This window comes from Crotalus tigris, unplaced genomic scaffold (genome assembly GCF_016545835.1).
Source record: "Crotalus tigris isolate CLP2741 ecotype Arizona unplaced genomic scaffold, ASM1654583v1 scf7180000018867.1602434, whole genome shotgun sequence".
NCBI lineage: Eukaryota > Metazoa > Chordata > Lepidosauria > Squamata > Viperidae > Crotalus > Crotalus tigris.
The window spans coordinates 624,429-652,389 of NW_024097246.1; the positions used below are offsets into that span (position 1 = coordinate 624,429).

General features: G+C 43.2%; 1 protein-coding gene across 4 annotated transcripts; it reads right to left on the minus strand.

Moving 5' to 3' along the window:
- Positions 1-1,182: 1,182 nt before the first annotated feature.
- CCHCR1 (coiled-coil alpha-helical rod protein 1) lies at positions 1,183-27,961 on the minus strand. Of its 4 annotated transcripts, none has more exons than XM_039357148.1 (18): positions 27,830-27,961; positions 25,363-25,449; positions 24,296-24,503; positions 22,319-22,823; positions 21,356-21,498; positions 21,148-21,268; positions 20,033-20,143; positions 18,660-18,809; positions 16,510-16,620; positions 14,834-14,940; positions 7,604-7,716; positions 6,429-6,501; positions 4,956-5,086; positions 4,399-4,608; positions 3,316-3,417; positions 2,739-2,890; positions 2,539-2,644; positions 1,183-1,892 (listed from the first exon to the last, which is right to left on the minus strand). In XM_039357148.1, the coding sequence occupies exons 2-18, from the start codon at positions 25,430-25,432 to the stop codon at positions 1,792-1,794; spliced, it is 2,514 nt and encodes an 837-aa protein (XP_039213082.1). In that variant the 5' UTR covers positions 25,433-25,449; positions 27,830-27,961; the 3' UTR covers positions 1,183-1,791. The 4 variants fall into 4 exon arrangements, with proteins under 4 accessions (XP_039213082.1, XP_039213083.1, XP_039213081.1 ...); XM_039357149.1 differs by lacking the exon at positions 27,830-27,961 and adding an exon at positions 27,691-27,823 and having other exon boundaries at positions 18,660-18,797; XM_039357147.1 differs by lacking the exon at positions 27,830-27,961 and adding an exon at positions 27,691-27,823.

A 27,961-nucleotide genomic window follows, 5' to 3' on the forward strand; every position in this document is an offset into this window, starting at 1 on the left:
TTTGAAGGAATGGATGGAAACTAATCAAGGACAGAACTAGCCTAGAAATAAAGAGAAATGTTCTTACAAGTTAAAATCAATCAGTGGAAGGGCTTGCCTTCAGAAGCTATAGGTGCTTCATCACTTGAGGTTTGTAAGAAGAGATCGACAGCATCTGCCTGAAACGCACAGGGTCTCCTGCTTGAGCAGGGGGTTGTACCAGAAGACCTCCAAGGTCCCTTCCATCTCTGTTATTCTTTTATTTAAGGGGCCACAAGTCAACAGGCAAAAGAAATCCTTCTGTTCTTCCCACACTCTATTTTGGAAAAAACAAGCAGCAGAGAGGGAACACCAGGCTAGCAATTCCAAAGATGCTTTTTCATGAGGCAACTGGACTTTCTTGTTTTTCTTTTCATAAACACATGGCACAATATAGGACAGGGGTGTCAAACTCAATTTCATTGAGGGCCGCATCAGCATTGCGGTTGCTCTGGGGGGGGGGGGGCTGGGTGGGGGCTTATGGAGCTAAGACTGAATGCATTTCAGCATAGATGACCACCACAAAATTGTACATTGGCTCCCGGCTGGCCTGGGCCAGGGCCAAGGCAGAGGGAGCTGTTCCCTCACTGTTTCCAGGATGGCTTCGCAGGCCACATGAAACCACTTCGCGGTTGCATCCGGCCCCCAGGCCTTGTGTTTGACATGTCTGATGTAGGAGAACAAACCCATCAGGACAAGAGTCAGCAGTCCATCTGCATTTAAAAGACAAAGGCCACTCTTTCAAAGACAGCAAAGTCCACATTTTGGACAGAGAGGACCGCTGTTTTGAAAAAGGGGTCAAAGAGGCCATCTATGTCAAAACAGCCCTCTCTCAACAGAGGGGGAGGGATACGACATCATCTATCTCCAGTCTACAACAAATTCCTTTCAGCAGTTCCAAGAAGGCTCCACACCCATTTGCATCATTCAGGTGACCCTGGTGACAGATAAACCTTCAGGTGGCATCAACTCTCTAAAAGAAGGCAAATGACCAGCTGTCTGCAAGGAGTATAAATCCTTCCATTCCCCACCATCCAGTCAGAGCTGAAGAAACTTCTTGGATGTGAAGTGAAATGTCTTCGAAGAAAAACAAAGTCCAGTTGCTTCCTGAAAAAGCACCTTTGGGACAACCATACCAAAATGACTGAGAACCTCCACAGACAATCACTGATATTCAAATTTATTTAAAGCATCAGAATGTGTGTGTGTAAGGTATATGGACAATACAATACAGTATAGGAGATAATATATTAAGATAAAACCATAATAAAATCACAATATGGAGCCATAGAATTACAATGGGATGGATGTTATAATTTAATATCTAAAGAAGTGAATCCTCTAACTCAGGGGTGTCAAACTGCCGACCCGCGGGCTGGATGCATCACAGCAAAACCGCGCCCACCCCATTGCCGGCAATGGCAAAAAAGTTGTGATACGTCACGAAACGTCACGCTGCGAGTTTGACCCCCCTGCTCTAACGGCTTTTGGTGTGGCTTTGATGAGATCATCCCAGGTGCCTTGAAACTGAATCTAATTAATGTCAAGAACACTACAGCAAGTAACAGGCCTAACTGTTATGTAACATCAATTGGTATGACTTTCAAAGGTCCTAAACTATTTTTCCCAATCCAAAAATGTGGGAGATCTGTGATAGTCTTTCTGAGAAAATCAGAACTTGATAAAAGAAGTAAAATAAAAACTTTATTTACATCATGTTTTATTACAAATATCTGTTCTCTCTTGCTTTCCAATGATCTTCCCACTGTATTTTTAAGTGTCCATAACGGTGTTTATATTTTTGTCAGGCTCTTCCTCCTCCAAGATAGCAGCACCCAGAGTTTGTAAGTTATCCAACACAGCAAATAGGGATTCTGTGAAAAGATTTTTTTTTTAAAAGGATATGATGTGATAGGGGCAGGAAGTCATCCACAAAATCCTGGATCAAACATCCTTAAGCTAGAAGGAAAAGTAACACTAAAATTTAGAAGGCTCTGGAACTTTTACAAATAAGCTATGAATAAGAATTGCAAAGGATTACAGGAAGCAAGATATGACACTTAATGTTAACTAGAGATAACACAGGGAAAAAAATAGAACTGTTGAAGAATGGATTTTGAGAATGAATTAGGATAGATAGTGAAATTAACTGCTTTAATTAGAGATAATGGACTAGACAGCTTTATAAGATACTGGAAACCGTTTGTGGGACTTTCTACGCGCTAAATATCCCAGATGGTTAACAGAAGGATTTGAAGATTAGTGTAATGTTTAGCTTAACATTGGTAAAAGAGAGCACCCTACATGTTAACCCTACATGTTAAATGTATTGCTCACTTTTTGTACATGATTTTTTTTTTTGTTGTTGTTGTTACGGTTGAATGTATGCTTTATTTGTTTTGTTTCACATTGTTTGTTTGTTTTACTGTTCTGTATTTTATTTTTCCTGATAAAACAATACATAATATTTTTTTTTTAAAAAAAGAGAAAAAATAGAATTCCTAGAGAACAGATCTATACCTTTAGATGGAGGACTAGTTCCTGCCTTTCGAATCGATTTAGCTGGGACTGCTGACAACCGGTTCTGTCGATACTGGGCTAATAGCCCTTCTTGCCTCAAGGTGGCCTGCAAGGAGGGAGGAAGGAAGAAAGGAAGGAAGCAATCTTAATGAAAAGCCATCACACGGGGCAGCAATTCCCCCCTTACTGCTTGAACATACCATTAACAAGTTTTTGTCCCTCTCAAGCTCTTGCAGACGTCCTTCAAGACGGGCCATTTCCTGTTGTGTTGCAGACTCCTGAATTTTTGCCAGTTCCTCACTCCTTGCTTTGTCTCTGGCTGCCTGCCGCTCAGCTTGCCGTAGGGCAACCACTAAGGAGATAAGCACATTTAAAGAGGGATTCAAATTGCGGAGAGTGAGGAACACAAGCCTCTTGCTACCATATACGTGACTGCCCTATAAGGTCAGTCAACTGATGCAGGCCATCTACTGTGAATGGCAGGAGCTCTTTGGAAGTTCACATAAAGGTCATTTCAGGCTAAGTGTAAGAGTTCTGGGTAGAATGGATTGCAATCTGCCGTCCAGAGTCAGTTGATAGTGAGATGGGCAGCATATAAATTTAATAAATATTTTTCAGCATGGACCCCAGTAGTCCATCTCTCAACTTCAACTGTAGCTCGGCCTTGTGTAAAAATCTTCTGTCATCCTTTTACCACAAAAGGCTTTTTAAAATACTTCTGCCATAGATAAAACATCTTCAGCCTTTTTCCATTGACAACCGTATAACAACTCTTACCTGCTTTAGCATGCTCTCTCCGTGCTGTATTAAGTGCTTTTTCCATTTCTGAGAGATCCTTCCGCAGTTGAGTTTCGACTTCTGTTATCTTGTCCTGCAGGGCTGAGAAGAAATGGCATCGACCTTAAATAAATGCCTCTCACTATTGCTTGTAACCCATTTTTATAAACTTAATACCCTGAATCCCATGTGATTTCTGCTATTGGTGAATGCTTCTTTCTCATTTGATCATTGCCACCGCCGCCAGCTCTCCATGCTTAAATCCAACTACCAAACCAAAATAGAGCCCTTTTGTTATGCATAGTTGCTCATCAGATTCATTGGTTATATCACCACTCATAGGTAATAAGCCTCCAATCTCAATTATATAATTTTTATATTTTAACTAGGGAGATTTGGGGGATTTTGTATACATCCCATAAGGACTCCAGCAATGAGTGGCCCATCTAGTATATGTTGAGACACCTGTTTTGTGAATAGATCAATAGCCATTTTGTTGTTATATCATTAATGATAGTATTTGAGAATATTACTGCATCGAGGAAGTCGGAATGAATACTATAAACGAAGGAGCTGGAAAAAAAACTTAGGAAGTCCTCCAATCTAATCACGTTCTGTTAGCCTGAAAAATTTACCTAACCATCTCATAAGGAATAATACCAGGGAAAAAAAACCAAGTGTCCATTAAGGGGGACTTCAAATAGATGTGAACCTTTTTAAAAAAACTTCATATTTCAGGTGTATTTCCAATCCAGCCTTTCTCATGAAGCTAAAAAAACCACAGTTGTTCACATTCAGGAAAGGAACTAATCCAGTATTTTAGGAAGGAGTAAGTCTAGAGATAAGTCTCTGAAACACCACAGAAAATTCAGTTTACAGATAATGTATCTGAGATACAAGGTAAATCTTAATACAGAGCTGTAGCTCTCAATGTGTTTTGTGTTGCAATTGCATTCCTGCAGCTACAGGAATTTCTAATTGTTTCTACTCATCATAACAGAGAGAGAAAAAAGAACCTTCTAATGCAAGCGCTTGTTATCTCTAGAAATAAGTTCTTCCCACCTCTGAAGAACTTAAACATACCTCTCTCATACTCTCCTCTTAATTGTCCCACCTCTTCTCTCAAACCATCTGCAGCTCCGGCACTCCTCAGAAGCTCATGATTTGTTGTTTCCAGTTGCTTTTCTGTAGTTTCCAACTGTTGCCTCAGTTCCTGCTCTACCGCTGTCTTTGCCTCTATCGTCTCCTGCAGGTTCTGCAAAGTTTCCCTCATTTTGCTCAGATCAGACTCCGCTGTTTGGTAGAAGAGTGAAAAGAAAGCGTCAAAATGAGAACGGGAGACAGCAGAGCGATATTGTTATATTCCTTCTTCAGAACTTGGGAAAAGCTGTTCAATTCAGCCTTAAAAACAGGGAAGCATCAGTGAATGAACAAGGCCTCGTGGCCACACCATTTCAGACTGCAGCTGTGGACACAGATGGATTTTCTTCCACGTGAAAGATTTCCTGTATCTCTGGGTGAAGAACAGGCTAAAACAACGTTGTTTTTTCCTGACTTGCTCGTTTCCTACAATGTTGATCTGTGTGGAATGTCTTGCCAGCCTACACCAACTGTCTAAAATATAATAGTAGTGAAATCACCTCTCTCTCTTGCTTCAGCCACTTTCTTCTCTATGAGTTGAGCCCCATGTTTAAGCTCTGCAGAGAGTCGGTCTCGTTCTTCATGCAGCATACGTAACTCAGCTTGTAGGTCTTCATACGATGGCTGAATCCTGGAAAGAAATGGTGAGCAGGAACCATAACTGTTGAATCGTACTTGGGGCTTTCTCTTTTTGCCTTGTCTGCCGACAAAATATATATTGTGACTTAGCTGCACTGATGCTTAGAAGTTCTGGTTTCTAACTCTACCTCCCAATACAGGTAATCCTCGACTTATGAGAGTTCATTTAGTTCGGAGTTACAATGGCGCTGAAAAAAGTGATTTTGGACTTCTGGCATCCCCACGGTCACATGATCAAAATTCAGATGCTTGGCAACTGACTCATATTTATGATGGTTGCCTTATCCGGGGGCCGGGTGATCCACCTTTTACAACCATCTGACAAGCAAAATCAATGGGAAAGACAGATTCGATTCACAACCATGTGACTAACTTAACAACTGCAGTTAATTCACTTAACAACGGTGGCAAGAAAGAAAGGTTATAAAATGGAATAAAGCTCATTTAACAAATGTCTCTCTTAGCAACAGAAATGTTGAGCTCAATTGCGATTGTATGTCAAGGACTACCTGTACTCAAAATATTTTTCCTAACAAACTGGGGGCATTTACTCCAGCCTTTTCTCTTCTCTGATATAATTCACCATACATACACCACAGGTGGAAAACCTTTTTTGGGGGGTTTGAGATTCCAGCATAGTTGTGTCCTATCTGGAGTCTATAAAGGGATCTGGATGATCTGAAGTCACCCCTACAAGTCAACAGACAGGAACATTTTGCCACATGTTTGCATGGGAGATGGGAGGGCTATGGAAGTTTTAAAAGTTACAAAAATTTCAACCCTTCCTAAAACTGTATGAGGGCACAAATAAGGTGCTGGGGTCCACATATGGCCCTCGGGTCATAGGCAGTTCATTTTGCACTTTAGAGCAGGGGTCCCCAACCCCAGGTCTGTGGACTGGCACCGGGCCGCGGCATGCTATAAAGTGGTCCATGCAAACAAGCAAAGCCCCATCTCCAGGATGCAGACTACATGAAACCAGCCCCCCCACTGGTCTGCGGAAAAACCTCTCTCCACAGAACCAGTCCCTGATGCCCAAAAGGTTGGGGACCTCTGCTTTAGAGGTCTAACCCAGAGATGGGCTATCTGCAGAAAAGTGCAGCATTTTGTTGGGATTCAAAACCCCATTTTAGCCATAAGTGTACTGACTAGCCATAGGAAGTTGTTTATCAGCCTCAATATCCATTCATAATACCTGAGTCAGAATAAACTGTAATGTGCAAATGAGTGGAGAACCTAACTGACACTGCCCCTTTAAATAAACTGAATTGTCAAGGGCTCATCTAACCTGCATTTTACAGTCCTTTTTCTGAAAACTGGAATTATGAACTTACTCTTGGTCTATCCCTGCAAAGTGTTTTTCCTCTTGCTGAAGTTTTGCCAATGCTATTTTTCGGCATACAAGCCCTAGAACACAAAATAGAAATGAACTGTAAAAATAAACTGCTTGAATTGAGATGTAGGTAAGGGTATAATTACAGCGTGGGAAGAAGCTATTATATGAAATGTAATGGTTATCTGAATGAGTGCATAAGTACCAGAGTGCAGGAAGCCATTTAATGCACAACATAATGGATACCGTATATTCCGGTGTATAGGGCGACCCGGCGTGTAAGATGACCCCTGAGTTCGATGCCGGGTCGCAAGACGATTGATGCCGAGCCACAAGACAATCGACGCCGAGTCGCATGCCTAGAAAGTCGTCTTATACGCCGGAAACTACCTTATTTCCGGTGTATAAGACGACTCAGCATATAAGATGACCCCCGAGGTCGGAGGCTGTTTCAACGCTCTCAAAAGTCGTCTTATATGCCGGAATATACATTTACATTTAATTCAAACAAAACTATCCCCTGACCCCTGAATACATAGCTTATATTATTCTCATAACCATCATCTCATTAGTTCAGCATACATTCTATTTTTATATTTTTTGTTTGCTTAATGTCATGGTTCCGAAAGATGAATATCTTCAAAAGAAACTTTGAGGCATTGTTTTCCTGAAAGAATCTTTTATTCGAGAAACAAAGTATCGGCACTACATAGCTGAAGCCAAAAATTCCCCTCTCCTGGCACAAAGTAGCAAAGTGCAATTTCCTCTTCCAATTAACAGTCATAAATCACATTCCCCAATTAGCTTGAAGCATGGGATTTTGTAAAACCACAGTTGAATTACTTTTTCTTGTTGTATGGGAAGTAATATAAAGATTTCATGGTATAAAGCAGGAATGGGGAACCACGGCTCCTTTATGACTGGTGGACTTCAATTCCCAGAATTCCTGAGCCAGCATAGCTACACAGGAATGGCTCAGGAATTCTGGAGCAACTGGCTCAGGAATTCTGGGAGTTGAAGTCCACCAGTCATAAAGGGGCCATGGTTCCCCCTGGTATAAAGAGTTAATTGAATAGAGTTATGGGTGGCTATAGAAACTGAATAAATAAATGGGGGAAAACATGCAGACAAGATTACAGTGAAGAGCAATAATGCCCAGATTGCTCCATAGCTTACCTTGGATAGTATCAACTCTCTTGGTTGCAAAACTGACCCTATTTCCTAGGCCCAAAAGCCGTGACAAAGCTGTCTTCCATTTCTCTTCCTGCCCCATCAGCTGCTGCTTTAGCCTAAAAAGTAATTGGTTTGTTTCAAAACTTTTCAAGGTGTTTGGTATCTCTAACTTGTAAAGTTGAGGACTCATAATTCCCATGTTTCCCGTGTTTTGCTCCAAAAGACGCATTAGGGTTTATTTTCCAGTTAGGTTTTATTTTCGGGGAAATACGGTACTAAATGCGTCTGTCTGGCTGACGATCTTAACTGGGCTTATTTTTGGGGTGGGGCTTATATTACGAGCATCCTGAAAAATCATGCTAGGCTTATTTTCCAGCTGAGTCTTATTTTCGGGGAAACATAGTGTAACCAAGGCTCTAAACCAGTACTGTCTGTACATAAAATCAATTAACTTTCGCAAAACATTGTGTCTAATTAATTGGGAATGTCTTGTAAAAGCAGTCTAATTACTGATTTCCTAATCAGTTGTCCTTCTTCAGCAGGTAACAGCTGTGGATGTATGGTAATGAATTCTTTTTACACTTTCATTTTATTCTAATCTTGCGACTCTTCCCAAGGGTACAGGCAACGAATAAATTATTTCAGTGCGCAGGAGGTATCACACTGACAATGACAATCATCCAGATGGGGAATTGGGGCCCTTCAGCACTTCAGGTTTTTACAATCTCCTAAAGCTGAATGTGCATCTCCCAGCTTAGCTGGCAATAAACAGAACATCCTATAGATACTGCACCAATCCTGTCAGTACTTCACAAAGGAGCTGGAAAAGATGCAAACAAGGCAAGCAAAAAAAAAAAAAAAAAAAAAGAGTTTCTAGGAAATACGAGATAGTCCTCGACTTACAACCATTCTTTTGGTGACCGTTAGGAGTTACAACAGCACGAAACAAAGTGACTTTTGACCAGTTTTCACATGGCCACTGCACGATCAAAATTTGAAAGCTTGGCATCTCACGTGTATTTATGATGGTTGCTGTGTCCTGGGGTCACATGATAACCTTTTGGGACCTTGTGACAAGCAAAGTCGATGGGGAAGCCAGATTCACTTAACAACAGGGTTATTAACTTAACAACTGCAGTGATTCATTTAACACCGGAGGCAAGGAAGGCCGTAAAATGGGATAGAACTGACAACAATGGAAATTTGGGGCTCAATTGCTGTTGTAAGTTGAGGATTACCTGTACTTGATGTGCGATTTTTGTGGTGTCTTCACACACACACACACACACACACACACACACACACGGTTGTGTTCTTCAAGTGCTGATCCAAAGGTCCTTTCCCAACAGGCAACTGGACTTCCTTGATTTTTTTTCTTGAAAACATTTTATTCTTCTCATCTTTCTCTTCTTCTCATCTTTCCTAATACTTTTTCCTGTTGGTATCTATGATTTGCCCCTTTATGGATTACTGCCTTGTCGTGGCGAAGGGGCTTGCGTAACTCAATGAAGCTATAAGCTATGCCGTGCAGGGCCACCCAAGACGGACAGGTTATAGCAGAGAGTTCTGACAAAATGTGATCCACTGGAGAAGGAAATGGCAAACCACTCCAATATCTTTGCCATGAAAACCCCATGGACAGTACTAAAAGGCAAAAAGATATGACGCTGGAAGATGAGCCCCTCAGGTCGGAAGGTGTCCAATATGCTACTGGGGAAGAGCAGAGGGCTAGTACTAGTAGCGCCAGAAAGAATGAAGCGACTGGGCCAAAGCCGAAAGGACGCTCAGCTGTGGATATATCTGGTGGTGAAAGGAAAGTCCGATGCTGTAAAGATTTTTTCTCCATAGGAACCTGGAATGTAAGATCCATGAATCAAGGCAAGCTAGACGTAGTCAAAAAAGAGATGACAAGACTGAACATCGATATCTTAGAAATCAGCGAACTAAAATGGACAGGAATGGGTGAATTTAACTCAGATGACCATCAGGTATACTACTGTGGGCAAGAATCCCTCAGAAGAAATGGAGTAGCCTTCATAGTCAATAAAAGAATAGGAAAAGCAATACTGGGATACAATCCCCAAAATGACAGAATGATCTCAATTCGAATCCAAGGCAAACCATTCAATATCACAGTAGTCCAAATCTATGCCCCAACCACTGGTGCTGAAGAGGATGAAATTGACCGGTTCTATGAAGCCCTACAGCACCTTATAGAATTAACACCAAAAAATGATGTCCTTATCATCATGGGGGATTGGAATGCTAAGGTAGGAAGCCAAAAGATAACCGGAATAACAGGCAAGTTTGGCCTTGGAGTACAAAATGAAGCAGGGCACAGGCTAATAGAATTTTGTCAAGAGAATACGATGGTCATAACAAACACTCTTTTCCAACAACCCAAGAGACGGCTCTACACATGGACATCACCAGACGGTCAACATAGAAATCAGATTGACTATGTGCTCTGCAGCCAAAGATGGAGAAGCTCTATACAGTCAGTAAAAACAAGACCAGGAGCTGACTGTGGCTCAGATCATGAGCTTCTCGTTGCAAAATTTAGGCTTAAATTGAAAAAAGTAGGGAAAAGCACTAGGCCACTCAGGTATGAACTAAATCATATTCCTGATGAATATACAGTAGAGGTGACAAATAGATTTAAGGAACTGATCTGATAGACAGAGTGCCTGAAGAACTATGGATGGAAGTTCGCAACATTGTACAAGAGGTAGCAACTAAAACCATCCCAAAGAAAAAGAAATGCAAGAAAGCAAAATGGCTGTCTGAGGAAGCTTTGCAAATAGCTGAGGAAAGAAGGGAAGCGAAAGGCAAAGGAGAAAGAGAAAGATACACCCAATTGAATGCAGAATTCCAGAGAATAGCTAGAAGAGATAAGAATGCCTTCTTAAATGAACAGTGCAAAGAAATAGAAGAAAACAACAGAATAGGGAGGACCAGAGATCTCTTCAAGAAAATTGGAGATATGAAGGGAACGTTTCATGCAAAGATGGGCATGATAAAGGACCAAAATGGCAGAGACCTAACAGAGGCAGAAGAGATTAAGAAGAGATGGCAAAACTACACAGAAGAACTATACAAGAATGAGCTTAACATCCCAGATAACCACAATGAGATGGTCACTGACCTCGAACCAGACATCCTAGAATGTGAAGTGAAATGGGCCTTAGAAAATCTGAGCAACAACAAAGCTAGTGGAGGTGACAGTATTCCAGCTGAGCTATTCAAAATCTTAAAAGACGATGCAGTAAAAGTGCTACACTCAATTTGCCAGCAAATTTGGAAAACTCAACAGTGGCCACAGGATTGGAAAAGGTCAGTTTACATTCCAATTCCAAAGAAAGGCAATGCCAAAGAATGTTCAAACTATCGCACCATTGCACTCATTTCACATGCTAGTAAAGTTATGCTTAAAATCCTACAAGCTAGACTCCAGCAGTATGTGGATCGAGAACTACCAGAAGTACAGGCAGGATTTCGAAGAGGCAGAGGAACTAGAGATCAAATTGCCAACATACGCTGGATCATGGAGAAAGCTAGGGAGTTCCAGAAAAACATCTACTTCTGCTTCATTGACTATGCAAAAGCCTTTGATTGTGTGGATCACAACAAATTGTGGCAAGTTCTTAAAGAGATGGGAGTACCAGACCATCTCATTTGTCTCCTGAGAAACCTATATGCGGGTCAAGAAGCAACAGTGAGAACCGAACACGGAACCACTGATTGGTTCAAAATTGGAAAAGGAGTCCGGCAAGGCTGTATACTGTCACCCTGCCTATTTAACTTATATGCAGAGCACATCATGAGAAAGGCAGGGCTAGATGAATCAAAAGTTGGAATTAAGATTGCCGGAGAAATATCAACAACCTAAGATATGCAGATGATACCATTATGGATGAAGAGGAACGGCCTCTTGATGAAGAAGGAGAGTGCAAAAGTTGGCTTGAAACTCAACATTAAGAAAACCAAAATCATGGCATCCGGCCCTCTCAATTCCTGGCAAATAGATGGGGAAGAAATGGAGGTAGTGACAGATTTTATTTTTCTGGGCTCAAGATCACCTCAGATGGGGACTGCAGCCAAGAAATTAAAAGACGCTTGCTCCTGGGGAGGAAAGCTATGGCAAATCTAAACAGCATTCTAAAAAGCAGAGACATCACCCTGCCAACAAAAGTGCGTATAGTCCAGGCCATGGTTTTCCCAGTTGCAATGTATGGCTGTGAAAGTTGGACCATAAGAAAGGCTGAGCGCAAAAGAATTGAGGCCTTTGAACTATGGTGCTGGAGAAGACTCCTGCGAGTCCCTTGGACTGCAAGGCGTTCAAACCGGTCAGTCCTAGAAGAGATCAACCCCGACTGCTCTTTAGAAGGCCAGATCCTGAAGTTGAAACTCAAGTACTTTGGCCACCTAATGAGAAGGAAGGATTCACTGGAGAAGAGCCTAATGCTGGGAAAGATTGAGGGCAATAGAAGAAGGGGACGACAGAGAATGAGATGGCTGGATGGAGTCACTGAAGCAGTAGGTGTGAATTTAAATGGACTCCAGAAGATGGTAGAGGACAGGAAGACCTGGAGGAACATTGTCCATGGGGTCGCGACGGGTCGGACACGACTTCGCAATTAACAACAACATCTATGATTTATCACTTCTAGTATCTTATGATCAATGATTGCTACTACGATCTATAATATATGTCCTATCACAGGGGTAGGCAACCCAAAACACTCAAAGAGCCACTTGGACCCGTTTCCCACCAAAAACAAAACACCGGGAGCCGCAAAACCCTTTTGATATCTAAAATGAAGATAACACTGCATATATCCTTTTTTACCTTTATTATAGGTGTGTGTGTGTGTGTGCGCGCGCGTGTGTGTGTATGTATGTATGTGTGTGTGTGTACACACACACACACACTAAAAAAAAAAAGTAAAAATATGACTCTTGGGAATATCCATACTATTAAAACAATGATCACCAAGAGAATGCTTTAAGAGAATAAAATTACATACACACAAAGGTAAAAAAAAGGATATATGCAGTGTTATCTTCATTTTAGATGTCAAAAGGGTCTCTCTCTGTCTCTCTCCCTCCCTCCCTCTCTATCTGCCCTTGGTCTGCCACTCCTCTTCCCCCCCCCCCCTCTCTCTCTCTCTCCCTCCCTCCCTCTCTCTTTCTCTCTCTCTCTTTCTCCCCTCCCTCCTATCTGCTGCTCACCTGGCAAGCTTCAAGCTATTGTCCAACAAGATCAGGGGTAAGCAACCTCGTCTCTTTCATGACTCATGGACTTCAACTCCCAGAATTCCTGAGTCAGCCTAGCTGGGCTAGCTAGCTCTCTCCTGCCCTTCCTGCTTCCTGCAGAGACGCAGCAAAGGGATGAGCTCCGCCCAGAAAGCTTTTCAGCTCCTCGGAGAACACTGTGAGTACACTCTGTTTTACACATACACACACACAAAAACACACACACACACACACACAGAGAGAGAGAGAGAGAGAGAGAGAAGCAGGGAAGTGCAATTGCCTCTCTCTGTCTCTATCTCTCTCTGCAAAGGCAGAGGAGGCTGGGAGCCAGAGGGGAAGGCTCAAAGAGCCGCATGCGGCTCCGGAGCCGCAGGTTGCCGACCTGTGTCCTATCATATTGTTGCTTGGATGTACACTGAGAGCTTCTGCACCAGAGACAAATTCCTTCTGTGTCCAATCACACTTGGCCAATAAAGAATTCTAGTTAACAACCGTGTTACTTAACAACTACAGCGATTCACTTAACAACTGTGGCAAACAAGGTCATAAAATAAGGCAAAACTTAATTGCCTTATTTATAGCAACAGTTTTGGGCTCAGTTGTGGTTGTAACTTGAGGACTATCGTACTCCAATGAAGAACTACAATGATTCCAGTTTTTTAATGTGGAGTAAGGCAAGTATGGGATACTTGATTGAAGACATAAAACTATTCAAGACATAGAAAATGAAAGTTAGGAACATTTCCCTCTCGCAATACTACGTTTTTATGTAATCCACTGAAACTAAATGCTGAGACAGTCAGGATCCCTCTAGATCAGAAGCCCTTCTTTTCCCAACACATAGTTAAACTGTAGAACGTGCTGCTGTCAAATGTGCTGATGGCTACTAAACGTAGATTATTTTAAAAATTCATGAACGATTATGCTACTGATACCATCTCCAGAATTATAAGCATTCTTTAAATGCCAGCTGTCACGATGCAACAAGAGAAAAGGGCTGGGCCCTCCTGTCCAGGCTTGTAAACATTCCAGATATACTTGGCTGGTCAATATTGACACAGAAAACTAGACTAGATAAGTCAGCTGCATGATCCTAGATGGCTCTTCTTATGATTAAAAGGGGAGAGCACCAAGAAAACAACTGGAGAAGTCAGTGGATCCTGCACCGTTTGTTGTTGTCCAACAAAATGTCTCATAAATGAAAGGGGCGCCACCAAAGACAGCTAATCTGTTACTCAATTTCTATTGTGCCTTTCCTCTAGGTCAGCAGTTCTATACCCCGCACCCCTAGAACGCTCCTAATGTATTCTTGCACCCCTTACAAAAGTTCGAAATAACGGTTAACAAATTATGCATATACACTATAACAGTGATGGCAAACCATTTAGACATTGAGTGCCCAAAAACCGCCCCCCCCCCTGCCCCTGCTCTGCCCCAGCCCATCCCCCTGCCCGCCTGCAGGGTCACCTACTGCCTCCACGGCCTGCCGATCACCTAGGCAGCCCTGCAGCGCCATGGCGCCCACACCCTGCAGCATCATCTGCATGCGATGGGGCATGAGGGAGGAGTCTTGTCCCTCCTACCCGGCTGCCATGTCCTTGGCTGTGCTGCCCCGCTCGGGCCACAACTGGGGGTGAGTCTCCTCCGGTGAGGCTGTTGGTGAGGAAGGGGCCGTGGGGGGAGGCAGGGCTGGGGCGTGTGCCCACAGAGAGGGCTCTTAGTGTCATAGGTTCGCCACCACTGCGCTATAATTTTGAAAACCCAATTTTTTGCAGCCCCTTGCACCCCCAGGGTTCCCCGGTTGGGACCCTCTGCTCTTAGGTTCTCAAGTGACTTGTGCAAAGTCTCCTTTTTGTTATTTGCAATAACAAAACAAGAAGGTGAGAGAGAGTGTGAGGCATCTTACAGCAACAGGCTAAGGCAAATAAACTGAATCGGAATTGGATGAAAAGCCAAGAATCCATTTCCCCCCATTACCTGCTGACAAAGTCTGCCAGTTCCCGAAGGGCTCTTTCACCAGCCTCTGCCCTCTGTTGAAAGCCATGCATTTGTTCATTGGAGCGCAGCATCTCTGCTTGCAGAGTCTGTAAGAAAAGGGAGATTCTTTGTGGTCTGTTGAACAGTTCTAAAAAATTAATTCTGGTGATCTCTTCAGAATATGCTGTACAAGGTAGAAACTCTTAATGGTCTTGCAAGGCCCTATTTTAGAATTAATTAACTATCTTTCTCATTCTAAGTTCCAATTTTGAACCGTGTTTCTGGGTGTGTGCCAGTGGAAACAGTAGCCTGACCGGCTCACGGTTGACTCAGCTTTCCATCCTTCCGAGGTTGGTAAAACGAGGACCCAGATTGTTGAGGGCAATAGATTGACTCTGTAAACCACTTAGAGCACTATGAAGCGGTATGTAAGTCTAAGTGCTAATGCTTTTGCTAGATCAAGTCTATTTTTTTTTTAATTTACCTCCCATCTTCTGATGGCTACCAAGAATTTCCAGCAGCTTTTCCTAGGCAGATAGCAATAAAAAGTACACAGAGGTTACCCCTTGGCACCGCAGTTTCTTTATTCAGGGGCAGGGGCTGCTATCATCTGTTTTGGTTGGGAAGAACATTAGAGGTGAAATTCTGAGGGAAGAGAATAGCCACCACTCAGGGGACTGAAAAAAGCACCAGCATCAGAAGCTGCATGTTCATTTAGAATCTCTTCCTTGTTTAAATGAAAGACCCAAAATAGTCCTGAGCCATGGATAACAGGAAAATATGAGAACTGAACTGTTCCAGTCTTACGCTGTGAAGAGAACCAACTCCTGGCTTCCCTGATGCTTTGAATTAATAAGAGATTGCCCTTCTGTTCTTCACCTATGGGAAGCAAACTATTAGGCCTGAAATCTGCCCATCCCCTGGGAGATGAAGGGATCCCAAATGATCCCTATAGTCGCTCCAGACTCACAGAAGACACCTCCTTATTTGCGTATCTCCTTACACCCAAAGGCAGGGGTAAGCAACCTTGGCTTTTTTATGACTCGTGGACTTCAACTCCCAGAATTCCAGAGTCAGTTGAAGTCCACGAGTCATAAAAGAGCCAAGGTTGCCTACCCCTGCCCAAAGGGATCAAAGCAATTTGATGGCTGTAACAGGTTGGTCCACCAAGGCCAGTCACCATATTGCTCAAATAATAAATTAAGGAGAAACTAAATTATGTACAGCTCTGCGAAAAGTCCCAATTCTACAGCAAGGCAGAATGTAACTAGGATAGAGACCGCTTTTTCTCATTCTCGGGATTGTTATAAACTTTTTACTTTGGCCACACTAAACTCAGCTTTCAGAACACTCTTCTCTGTAGGAAAAGGAACAGTGCACCCAAGAATATGAAATCAGTGTTTTAATACATACACACTGGTTATCCAAGCAAAGGGAATATTAGAGAATAAGTAGACTGCACTTAATCAAAATTCAAGCGGCACCCCTTTTCTACAGTGGTTTCACTTTCCTTCACTGAGAAAATCTCTCCTGAAACACAGCTAATCCTCCTTCTCTGATTTTCCTCCATCAATTACCAATTGCTGTCGGTCCCTCCAGGGACAACCATTTCCAAATAATACAGAGGGAGTCACAAACCCTTCTGCTTCAAGAGGGGTTGCATGATAATAAATTACCTTGTTTCTTACTCTTTCCATATCAGCTTCAGCAGTTTTGTCCTCAAGACTGTGGAGCAACAGCACAGCTTTCTGTTCACTAGATGCCACCTCTTCTTCCAGCTCTTTCACCTGGGGACAGTGAATTAGCCATTTATTTATTTATTGGATTTTTATCCCACCTTTATTAGTTTATAAGTTACTCAAGGCAGTGAACATACAAGATACTCTTTTCCCCCCTCTTATTTTCCCCAGCAAAAAACTCTGTGAGATAGGGTGGGCTGAGAAAGACTGATCCAAAGTCACCTGGCTGGCTTTCATGGCTAAAAGAAAACTAGAAGTCACAGTCTCCTGGTTTTTAGGCCAGCACCTTAACCATTACACTAAATCAGCTCATATTTATTGGGTTTCAAGGCTGCCAACTCCAAAGACTCTGGAGGGCTTAGTTTTTAAAAGCCTATATAAGGCCAGATACAATGCTATTTAAGTTTTATATTGTACTGTACTTCCAAGCATGTGAAATCCTTTACGTGCATTATTTATACATTTTATTTTTCACACATCGCCACCAGATTCTAAAACAAAGATGGATAAAACAATAAAACCAAAGAAACAACAAAACCATGAGTTGGATCGGCAATGTAAGTGGCATACTGTGAGCTCCACTTCAAATAATACAGGACCCAGTGAAAACTGAAGGCACGGCAATGATCAAAACCAATCACATGAAACCAATTATATAAATATGAACAGTCCATATTAGTTTTGAATAACTTCCCCCTTCTGTAATGCTAAAACATACCGTTCTGTGATAACTTTTCAGAAAATTTTGGGAAGCTTTGGGAAGTCAAGAGGCTGTGCACTCTTAATTTAAAAGAGTCAGTATTATAATGCAGATGATGTAGGTGCTGAGGCTGAAATTGGTTTCCCTAAAGCCATCTAGTAACTCATAGCTAAAGGCAAAATCTCAACCACGGATTTCTTGATTCAGATTCAATCTCTTAGCTACTAACCAAATTTAATCCATGAATTTTTCATATAACCTCATTCATATTAACTAGTAAGCCGAACAGCCACACCATATGGTGTCAAGTAGGCAACTAGAATTTTTCATAACCACCACTCACATCTCATCAGAAAATCTAGGTGTTCAGCATTCTCTCCCGCTTCCTCCTCCCAATCTTTCCTGACAATCCTAGAAATCCTAGTTTACAGTGCTCAGACTCCATTTGGGATATTTTAGAGCAGGGCTTTTCAACCTTTTCACACATTGTACACTTTTAGGATATGGCAATATCTGAGTATCACCAGTCACCTAGCAAGGTATCAAAAACTTGCTAACCAAAAATAAAAAAAAGGAAAAAAGTGATGAAGTACAGGTAGTCCTCGACTTACAACAGTTCGCTTAGTGACTGTTCGAAGTTACAATGGCACGAAAAAAGTGTTCCCCCAAGCACAGCCGAGCAAGACACCTGCCTGCCCACCCGGTGGCGCTCTTCCTTCTGTTCAAGGTTTTCATTGTTGTGAGCATTTCTGTTGAGGATTGGCAGCAGAGGTGGGGTGGGGAGGGGTGTTTGGTTTTTATTCCCCCCATCTGCTGGGTGGTTGCAGCAGGTTTTGGTCACTTCACATGACTCTGGGACACTGTGACTATCATAAATATGAATCAGTTGCCAAGCATCTGAATGTAAATCATGACCCTGGAGATGCTGCAACATTCCAGCTGATCGGCGCTTCTTCTGGGCTCAGCAGAAGTGTCAGGATCAGTGCCGAGCTCCAGCTGGAGTCTGGCGCTGATCCTGGCACTTCCATTGAGCCCTGACAGCCCTGCAGCTCCAGCCATCTCTCACTCAGGCTTGTGCGGTGCTGCCACCAGTTCAGCTCATTCCCCTCCCCCACTACCACTTTTCTAGGATGGTTGCGTATCACCTGCCAGGTGCCAATGTACCACAGGTGGTACCTGTACCACTGGTTGAAAAGCCTTGTTCTAGAGAACATACCCACCTCCCAAGGAATGTATTGGGAAGATCAGTATACGTATTTAATCAATCCAACCAAATCAACAAAGTCTGATAAGGAGTTTCTATTTGTAAAATGCACAACAACTGGTATTTTCTGTGTGTACTCTAATCCATTCAAGCCTCCGGTCCCTGTTCATGGATATACCGTACCTTCTTCCCCAAACGTTTGGTGTCATCCCTATGGCTCAGCTCCTGAGACTTCAGCTGCACCAGGAGAGAAAATACTTTCTCCCGCCATCTGGTCAGCAGGCACTGAAGTTTTTGTGATGACTCAGACTGGAGAGGGTCCTGGAGATGCACCCGAGAGGATAAAGCACAAAATTAGACACCCAACATACTTATCACACCTTTCTACTCAGAAGGATCGCAGATACCAGGGAGGACAAATGCATCATTGGTAGCATATAAAAAAACAACAACAAAGTCTTGTTCTCACAAATGCTAGACATTTCAGATGCAAGTAAAAGCTTCCACACACAAAACTCAAAAATTATCAAGCTTTTTAAAAGCCCCTGGAAATCCATCATTTCATCAAGGTTCTACATTTAGGCAAGAAGAACCAAATGCACAAGTACAGCATAGGTGGCACCTTGCTCAATAGTAGTAACTGTGAGGGGGACCTCGGAGTCCTAGTAGACAATCACCTAAATATGAGCCAGCCGTGTGCTGCAGCTGCCAAAAAAGCCAACACAGTGCTAGGCTGCATTAACAGAGGGATAGAATCAAGATCACGTGAAGTATTGATACCACTTTACAATGCCTTGGTAAGGCCACACTTGGAATACTGCATCCAGTTTTGGTCACCATGATGTAAAAAAGATGTTGAGACTCTAGAAAGAGTAGAGAAGAGCAACAAAGATGATTAGGGGACTGGAGGCTAAAACATATAAGGAACGGTTGTTGGAATTGGGTATGTCCAGTTTAACGAAGAGAAGGACGAGGGGGGACATGATAGCCGTGTTCCAACATCTCAGGGGCTGCCACAAAGAAGAGGGAATCAAGCTATTCTCCAAAGCGCCTGAAGGCAGGACAAGAAGCAACGGGTGGAAATTAATCAAAGAGAGAAGCAACCTAGAACTAAGGAGAAACTTCCTGACAGTGAGAACAATTAATCAGTGGAACAACCTGCCTCCAGAAGCGGTGAATGCTCCAACAGTGGAAATTTTTAAGAAGAGACTGGACAGTCATTTGTCCGAAATGGTATAGGGTTTCCTGCCTGAGCAGGGGGTTGGACTAGATGACCTCCAAGGTCTCTTCCAACTTTACTACTACTACTACTACTACTACTACTACTACTACTACTACTATTAAATATCCCTTCCTCCAAACTTTTTCTGTTTCTGTAACTTGGACCGCGATGCACAACATGGTATCCAGAGAGAAATATGAAAATGGACATCACTCTTAGATCCTGCTAGGCTCCCACCACCCCATCTGACTTTTTACATTTAAAAATTTCTCTAATTAAAAATGAGTTGCAACTCTGTCTCCAGCACTGTTGTTAAGAATGTTTGTCGTCTCACCTTTTTACCAAGCTCAGTCTCCTGTAGAGTCAAGATATCGCCTAACGAAGCCACCCGGACTTGCAGAAGTTCAGCTGTCATTTTCAGAGCCTCCTTCTCATCCTCAAGTTGCTGAAACAAAAGAAAAAATGGTGCACAGCTAGTCCTTGACTTTGTTTAGTGACCATTCAAAGTTACAATGACACGGGGGGGGGAAGCGATTTATGACCATTTTTCACTTACAACCATTGCAGCGTTACAACTATGGTCACATGAACAAAATTCAAGTGCTTGGCAACTGGCATGTATTTATGACAACTGCACTGTCCTGGGGCTATGAGACCTTGCAACCTTCCCAGCTAGCTTCCAATAAGCAAAGTCAATGGGGAAGCCAGATTCACTTTGTTAACTGTGGCCAAAAGATCATAAAATGGGGCACAACTCACCTAACAACAGCCTTGCTTAGCAATGGAAATTTTGGACTCCTTTCACTTTTGGAAGACAAGGAGTGTTGCGTTCAGAGAAAAAAAAAAGAACATGACCTACTCATTCAGTGTGCATGCTATTCTCCTTTCAGCTCTGTAGAACTAGAGGTCACCCGATGAACTGAATTGTGGTCCTGAAAGTATCAGGAGGATTTTATACACACACACACACACACACACACACACACACACACACACACACACACACGTAAATCAACTTTAGGATTTGCTACCATGAGATGTAGAACCTCTGCTGATGGATTAATGCAGAGTTCTTCAACCTTTCCAGCTTGGTGGCCCAGAAGGAAAGGGAGCAGCAGGGAAATGTCCATGCAGATAGCCCTGTGCACGACGGCACTTGCATGTGCGCACATACACAAGTGGGTCACGTGCACCCACGTGACTCTGGCAGCAGTGCTAGTGTCCCCCGCGCATGCGCAAATGGGGCCACTAGTGCCCATATGGCGGTGCTACTGTGAGTGAGTGGAGCTCGCCAGCTATTCCTGGGGCCCGGTGGTCAACAAGCCATGGCCCGGCACCAGGCCGCGGACCATAGGTTGGGGACCCCTGGATTAGTGGGCTTCCTAATGGAGCTGGCTGAAAGAACAGGCTGCTGAACTAGATGTGTCAGGACCTTGCATTTGTTCTCACCTGTATTCGATTTATCAGCTGCTCCTGTTCAAAACCAGGTTTACATGACTTCTGCTCCCCCACATAGGTCTTTAACTGCAGCACCAAAGCATTCTGGGAAGCCAGTTCTGCCTCAGTCACGCTGGAAAAAAGAAACCAGAGACCTTGAATAAAATCCCTGAACCAAGGAAGGGAGAGGTGTGAAGAGGGGATGAAGAAATAAATCAACCTGAGTTGGTTCTGGATTGTATCTTTTTTCTCCCTTAACTGGCTGGCCTCCTTACGCCGAGCTTCCAAATCCTGCTGGAATGCACAGATCTGCTGCTTCAGGGAAGTCACTTCAGCTTCATAGACTTCAGACAGCTTATCCAACTGTGGGAAGAAAAAGAGAAGCTGGAGACTTGATACATAGGCTTACCTCTATTAGTCTTATTTGAAACCACAGGTAGTCCTCAACGTATGACCACAACTGAACCCAACATTTCTGTTGCTAAGTGAGACAGTTAAGCGGGTTTTGCCCCATTTTACAATCTTTCTTGCCACAGTGGTTAAGTGAATCACTGCAGTTAAGTTAGTAACACAGTTGTCAAGTGAATCTGGTTTCCCCATTGACTTTGTCAGAAGGTTGCAAAAAGGGATCACATGACCCCGGGACACTGCAACCGTCATAAATATGAGTCAATTGCCAAGCATCCGGATTTTGATCATGTGACCATGAATCTTGATCGCCAAAATTTTGAAATAATGATTAAGCGTGAAAAATGGCCTTAAGTCGCTTTTTTCAGTGCTGCTGTAACTTTGAACCGTCAATAAATGAACTGTTATAAGTCAAGGACTGCCTTTAACTGCTCTCCAATGCTTTCTTTTCCGGAGAGCTTTGCAACTTATTTTATTCTATGTCTTTTCTTAAAAAATAATAAAAAAAATCACCTCTCAACATGTTTTGTTGAGAGCTCTGGCGATGCAGCGGTTAGAATGCAGTATTGCAGGCTGACTCTGCCCATAGTATGGAGTTCGATCCTGACCGGTTCAAAGTTGACGCAGCTTTCCATCCTTCTGAGATCAGTAAAATGGGGAGCCAGATCGTTGGGGTTTACATTCTGGCTCTGTAAACCACTCAGACAGGACTGTAAAGCACCAGGAAGCGGTATATAAGTCTAAGCGCTATTGCTATTTTGCACTCTGCGGTTACCTTCGTTTGGTACTCTTTCAGCACTGACTGTCGGCATTCTTGAACCCTGGCCTCCTGCCTCCTCCGCTCCACTTCTCTCTCTTCCCTCATCTGCTGCAGCTCTCCCTGCGCCAGGGTGATTTCATGGTTGGTCCTTTCCTTGGCTGACTCCAGTTCCTCCCTCAGGGAACCTGCTTCCATCTGACTTTGCTTCCTAAGCTCTTCTAACTCATTCCTTAGGGCCTCTTTCTCTTGCTGGCTCCTTTTCCTGACTTCTTCGAGTTCGGTCTTCAGGGCAGCAACTTCAGTAAGGTTCTGGCTTTTGAGCAATGTTAGTTCTCCTTGGAGATTGGACAAGGTATTTTCCCGAGCAGCTATGGTTGCCTCCTGTTGGGCAGAGGAAACTCGGAGGGCGCCAACGTCTGACTCCAAGCGCTGGATCTCGTGGAGCTGATGGGAGATGATTTCGGCCTGTTGAGACATTGCCAGGGTCACATTTGAAGGCTCAGCCAACCTATCCAAGGACCTTGGATAGAAGAGAGGAAGATGTCAGGACGTTCTCCTATCTCAAGGGAGAAGGCTCTAGGCCAGGGGTCTTCAAACTTGGCCCTTTTATGACTTGTGGACTTCAACTCCCAGAATTCCTCAGCCAGCCATGCTGGCTGAGGAATTCTGGGAGTTGATGTCCTCAAGTCATAAAAGGGCCAAGTTTGAAGACCCCTGCTCTAGGCAGACTTCCCCATCCCGACTGCAACCTTCCAGTTTCTTGGATGAGAAGCAAAACATCTTCCAAGAAAAACAAGAACGTCCCATTGCCTCGTGAAAAAGCATCTTTGGGACAATTATAACCTGGATGACTGAGAAACTCCATAGATTTCTAGATGTGTGAGCTTCAGTTCACAGAATCTTCCAGCCATCATAGCTATTGCTGAGAATCCAAATATCTGATGTCCATTCAATCTGAAGGGCATCTAGATTAGGAAGGACAGTTCTAGGAACTGCTCATTCAGTAAGAGGAACAACGGAATGCATACGATTTTCCTTCTAAAAGCCATGAGTCAGAGAGACCATAAATGGGTTGATCTGATTTACAGGTAGTCCTTGACTTATAACCATTGGTTTAGTGACCACTCAAAGTTACAATGGCACTGGAAAAAAAACAACTGACAACTGTTTTTTCACATCTACAACCGTTGCAGCATCTCCGTGGTTATGTGATTAAAATTCAGACGCTTGGCAACTGACATGTATTTGTGACGGCTGCAGTTTCCTAGGGCAGTGATGGCAAACCTTTTAGAGACCGAATGCCCCAAAACCGCCCCGCCTCCGCTCAGCCCGCCCTCACCCAGCCCACCCTCAGGGCCATCCACAGCCCGCCGCAGATCGCCCAGGCGGCCCCACAGCACCATGATGGCCACGCCTCCGCCCATGCCCCACAGCATCATCTGCTGGCCAGCTGCCATGTGCTTGGCTGCGCTGCTTCGCGCGGGCTGCACCCGGGGGTAACTCTCCTCCAAGGGGGCTGCTGGTGAGGAGGGGGCTGTGGGGGGAGGCGGGGCTGGGGCGATGGTGTGCGTGCCCACAGAGAGGACTCTGAGTGCCGCCTCTGGCATTCGTGCCATAGGTTCGCCACCACTGTCCTAGGGTAAGGCGATAACATTTTGCGACCTTCTGGCAAGCAAAGTCAACGGGGAAGCCAGATTCACTTAACAACCATGTTATTGATTTAACTGCAATGATTCACTTAACAACTGTGGCAAGAAAGGTCATAAAATGGAGCAAACACCACTTAACCGGGGCTCTATTGTGGTCGTAAGTGGAGGACTACCTGTAGATTGTCCAAAGAAAACAATATAATGAATCTGAAAGGTGCCACTCTCAATCGTTCAGCTCAGAAATAGCTCAAAGCCATCTTCTAGTAATTTCCTCGCCCAGCTCACTGACTGCGCGCAGAATTAAAAGGTTGACAGAAAATAAATAAGATACCGAATTGTTCACCTGGTTTTATCTTTTGAGTCTTCTGTCTTATCTACTATTGTGGTCCTTCTTTCGAGTTCATTTTTCAAACGCAAATTCTCTCGTCTGAGTTCAGCAGCCTCTTCCCAGCTAGGGTAAGCTGTGGCTCCCCAGGGCCCAGTAGTAGCCACTGTTGGAGGTGGTGCTGATTGGCTCTGGAAATGTGAAGGTGGAATCAATTCTCTAAATCCTAGGGGAGGAAAAAACACAGAAAAAAACACCTAGATAATGGATTTCTATTTGGATGTATAATGCTAAACCAGGTTCTCACCAGATAAGAAATCCGCTAGTTGTTAATGAAAACATAGAATGGGGATCTTAGTTTTACCCAGACAGCTCTGGTGCTGGTTTAAGTGTACCTGTGCTACCTTTGTAAACTAAAGAAAGGAAATTATGTGAGTGAAAAAAAATCAAAAGAAATGAAAAACTCAGATCTCTCTCTGCTTTTTCTGGCTACCTGATCAATTTATCACAGAGTATCAGAAACCTTCAGAGGTCAGAGACTACCATAGTGAGATATAGGACTGTTTTGTTAAAGGGTATGGTGTGTGTGTGTGTGTGTGTGTTTGTACATGTACATCTTCAAGTCAATATTGACTCCTGGTGTACTGCCTAGAAAAGTCCTGCAGTTTTCTTGGCAAGATTTCAGAAGTAATTTGCTAGTGCCTCCTTCCTGGAGTGAGAGGCAGCGATTGGCTCAAGGTTACCCAGCTTGAGTAAAGGAGGAGTAGAATTCAGTCTCCCATTTTTCTAGTCTAGGGTTTCGATAACTATACCAAACTGGCCCTGTAAAGGCTGTATAGGCAACATTTTAAACTGCAACCAAAAGCAGATCAGCTTTGTAATTTAACCAATTGGCAAGCTATGCCTTTTGTGATTAGTTTCAAGAAATAATCTAGTAAATTTGCTTTGTTCTTAATGGGCTTCAGGTACATTTCCACCAAACACACATAATGCATTAAGTAGGCTGACTTAGAAATTGCAACCAGAACAACAACCTATCAAGGTTATCAAGGTTATCTCTAAGAAGGAATTTGCTAATTCTTTACCAGTTGGCCTTGTAGTCTGGAACACAGCAGGGGGGTCCAGGTGCTTGTCTGAATCTTTCCTCTTGGCCATGGCCTCACTTCACAGTCCTTCAAAATATACAAACACCTTGCATAATAATGTCAATTCTACTCATGGCAATTTAAAGTTGAAACACGTTATTAAAACAAAATTTCACTATCAAGTGAACAGAACATTGATGTGAAAATTAATTAAATCGATTACAAGTAAAGGCTTCTCTGCAGGACTCTAAAGATGCTAGAGCCCCGATTAAGGAAAAATGGCCCATAACCCTAAAGGCAATGACTAAAAATAACAGAATAACAGAATTGGAAGGGACTTTGGAGGTCCTCTAGTCAAACCCTCTGCTCAAATAGGAGACTCTATACCAGTGATGGGGAACCTTTTAGAGACGGAATGCCCAAAAACCATCTCCGCCCCCGCTCCGCCTCCCGCCCTGCCCTGCCCAGTCGCAGGGCCACACACCGCCTCCATGGCCCACCACAGATTGCCCAGGTAGCCCTGCAGCACCATGGCGGCCACACTCTCCGCCCACACCCCGCAGCATCATCTGCACGCTATGGGGCGCGAGGGCAGTCTTGTCCCTGCTGTCCAGCTGTGTGCTTGGCTGCACTATTCTGTGCGGGCCACGCCTGGGGGGGTGACTCTCCTCCAGGGGGGCTGCTGGTGTGGAGGGGGCCGTGGGGGGAGGTGGGGCTAGGGTGACAGTGTGTGTGCCCACAGAGAGGGCTCCGAGTGCCACCTCTGTCACACGTGCCATAGGTTCGCCACCATTGCCCTATACCAAATGGCTGTCCAATGACAGTGGACTGATCACAAGTCACAATTTGATGCGTTGATGACACTCAAGAGTATCTTTCAAGATAATTCCACTATCTGAGAAGGATTACATAAAGCAGCATTTCTTAAAGGGTGATCCTGGCATCCCTGGGGGTCCCCAAGACCCTCTCAGTGATCCATAAAATCAAAATTATTTGCCAGCCTATGTTGAAAGATAATACAATATTAAAATCCTATAAAAAAGTTGTGAGAAGTGGTAATGGCTGTGAATGTATCAATTTTAATTTTTAATATAATAAATATCAATAAATATAACCCATATAAACATTAGCTTTTTGGGGGTTCTCCACAATTTTAAAAAATGGGAAGGAATCCTAAAAGAAAAAAAGTTTAAGAAACACTGACATAGAGAAATAGCATACAGTACTTTCTTGTTATTGCAGAGCAGCAATTATATATAAATGGTCTTCTCTTAAGTAAAATTAACCTAATGTAGGGGTTTAAGATGACAGCCAATGCTTTATACAGTATTTTATCTGGAAATCTACAGGAAATCATTCTAGCTATTGAAGAACAGACAAATCACTTTTTTTCTAAATAACCCTATAAAAAAATTTCTGCCACCTTAATGAAATTTCTGAACTACAGTATATGCAGATGTGTGATATGTATATTTGCTTCACTGTATAGCACATATTGCAGCATTCTATTTTGCAGGAAACCTTATGATGCAGCACTGTTTAAAGTTTTTTTTTTCCAAGAAAAGTCTGGAGCTACCAAATGAGTTTCAGTTGATAAAAGCATCAGCCTGAAACACTTGAGATCACATATTTTTTTCTTGGGAAGAGGAACAGACTTCCATCTTCCAGATCATGCCCCCTTACAAAAACAACCTTTCAGTTTGCTTGGATTCATTCCAGTTTATTTCTCATTGAGCCTATTATTTATTACCTGTAGACAAGCACTGAGGGAGATCCTTCCATTATCCAAGAGGGATAACATGAACAGATTTTTGAGTGTCTATGACTGGGGAATTCTGGGAGTTGAAGTCCACACATCTTAAAGTTGCCAAGTTTGAAAAAAACAACTGGCTTAAAAACTGGCTTACAATCTCAGATGCTTTAGGCTAGGGCCAGGCAACCAACATGGGACTCCACATGACAAGAAGCTGCAATCTCCACTGAAAGTTGTTTTAGCCACAATCTGATTCTCAGTTTTAGTTCCTGTATAGGCAACTCCAGGAGGTTTTTTTTTTTTCCTTTCATTTATTAGATTTTTAAATCTTCTGACTCTTATGACTGTTTTTTAAAACAATCTGATGAAACATCATTCACGTTACTTCATGCAGTGCTTTGTTTCGGAGTAATTTATGGTATATACTTCTAATCTAGTTTCCTGGTTGGCAAATCCAGCATAAATCATACCTACTAAGGATTCCCTACAGGATCGGCGATTCAAGACAACCCAGTACCCCACATTAAGTTGTAATGTACTTCTCCTGGCTACGTTGCTGTACATTTCATAGCTACCTGCGCATGAAGCCTCCTTTGGTTCAATTCCAATTTTTGTCCCCCAGTTCTTAATGAGAGAAACAATAAACCCAAGTAAGAAATAAAAACTGGCGATTCAAGGCAAACGCCCGCCCTTCAAAGCAGTTCCCCTACACACCGTTCCCACTTTCAGCGCATCCAGCATCCGCAAGTTTTCTGATTGGCTGTAATGTGCTGGAACCCCTGCTCCCCAGATCCTCCCGTCTTTTCATTGGCTGGTTCCTCGTTCCAATTTGCCACCTCCCAGAAC

What these genes read in the sequence shown, in the direction of transcription:
- CCHCR1 (XM_039357148.1), bottom strand. Translation starts at nt 25,432, where the DNA reads ATGGCCAAGAGGAAAGATTCAGACAAGCACCTGGACCCCCCTGCTGTG. An exon ending in AGCTGATAAATCGAATACAG is followed by an intron (nt 20,144 to 21,147) that starts GTGAGAACAAAT and finishes CTTTTGTTTCAG; the next exon opens with CAACTTGAGGATGAGAAGGA. An exon ending in AACTAGTCCTCCATCTAAAG is followed by an intron (nt 1,893 to 2,538) that starts GTATAGATCTGT and finishes ATCTTTTCACAG; the next exon opens with AATCCCTATTTGCTGTGTTG.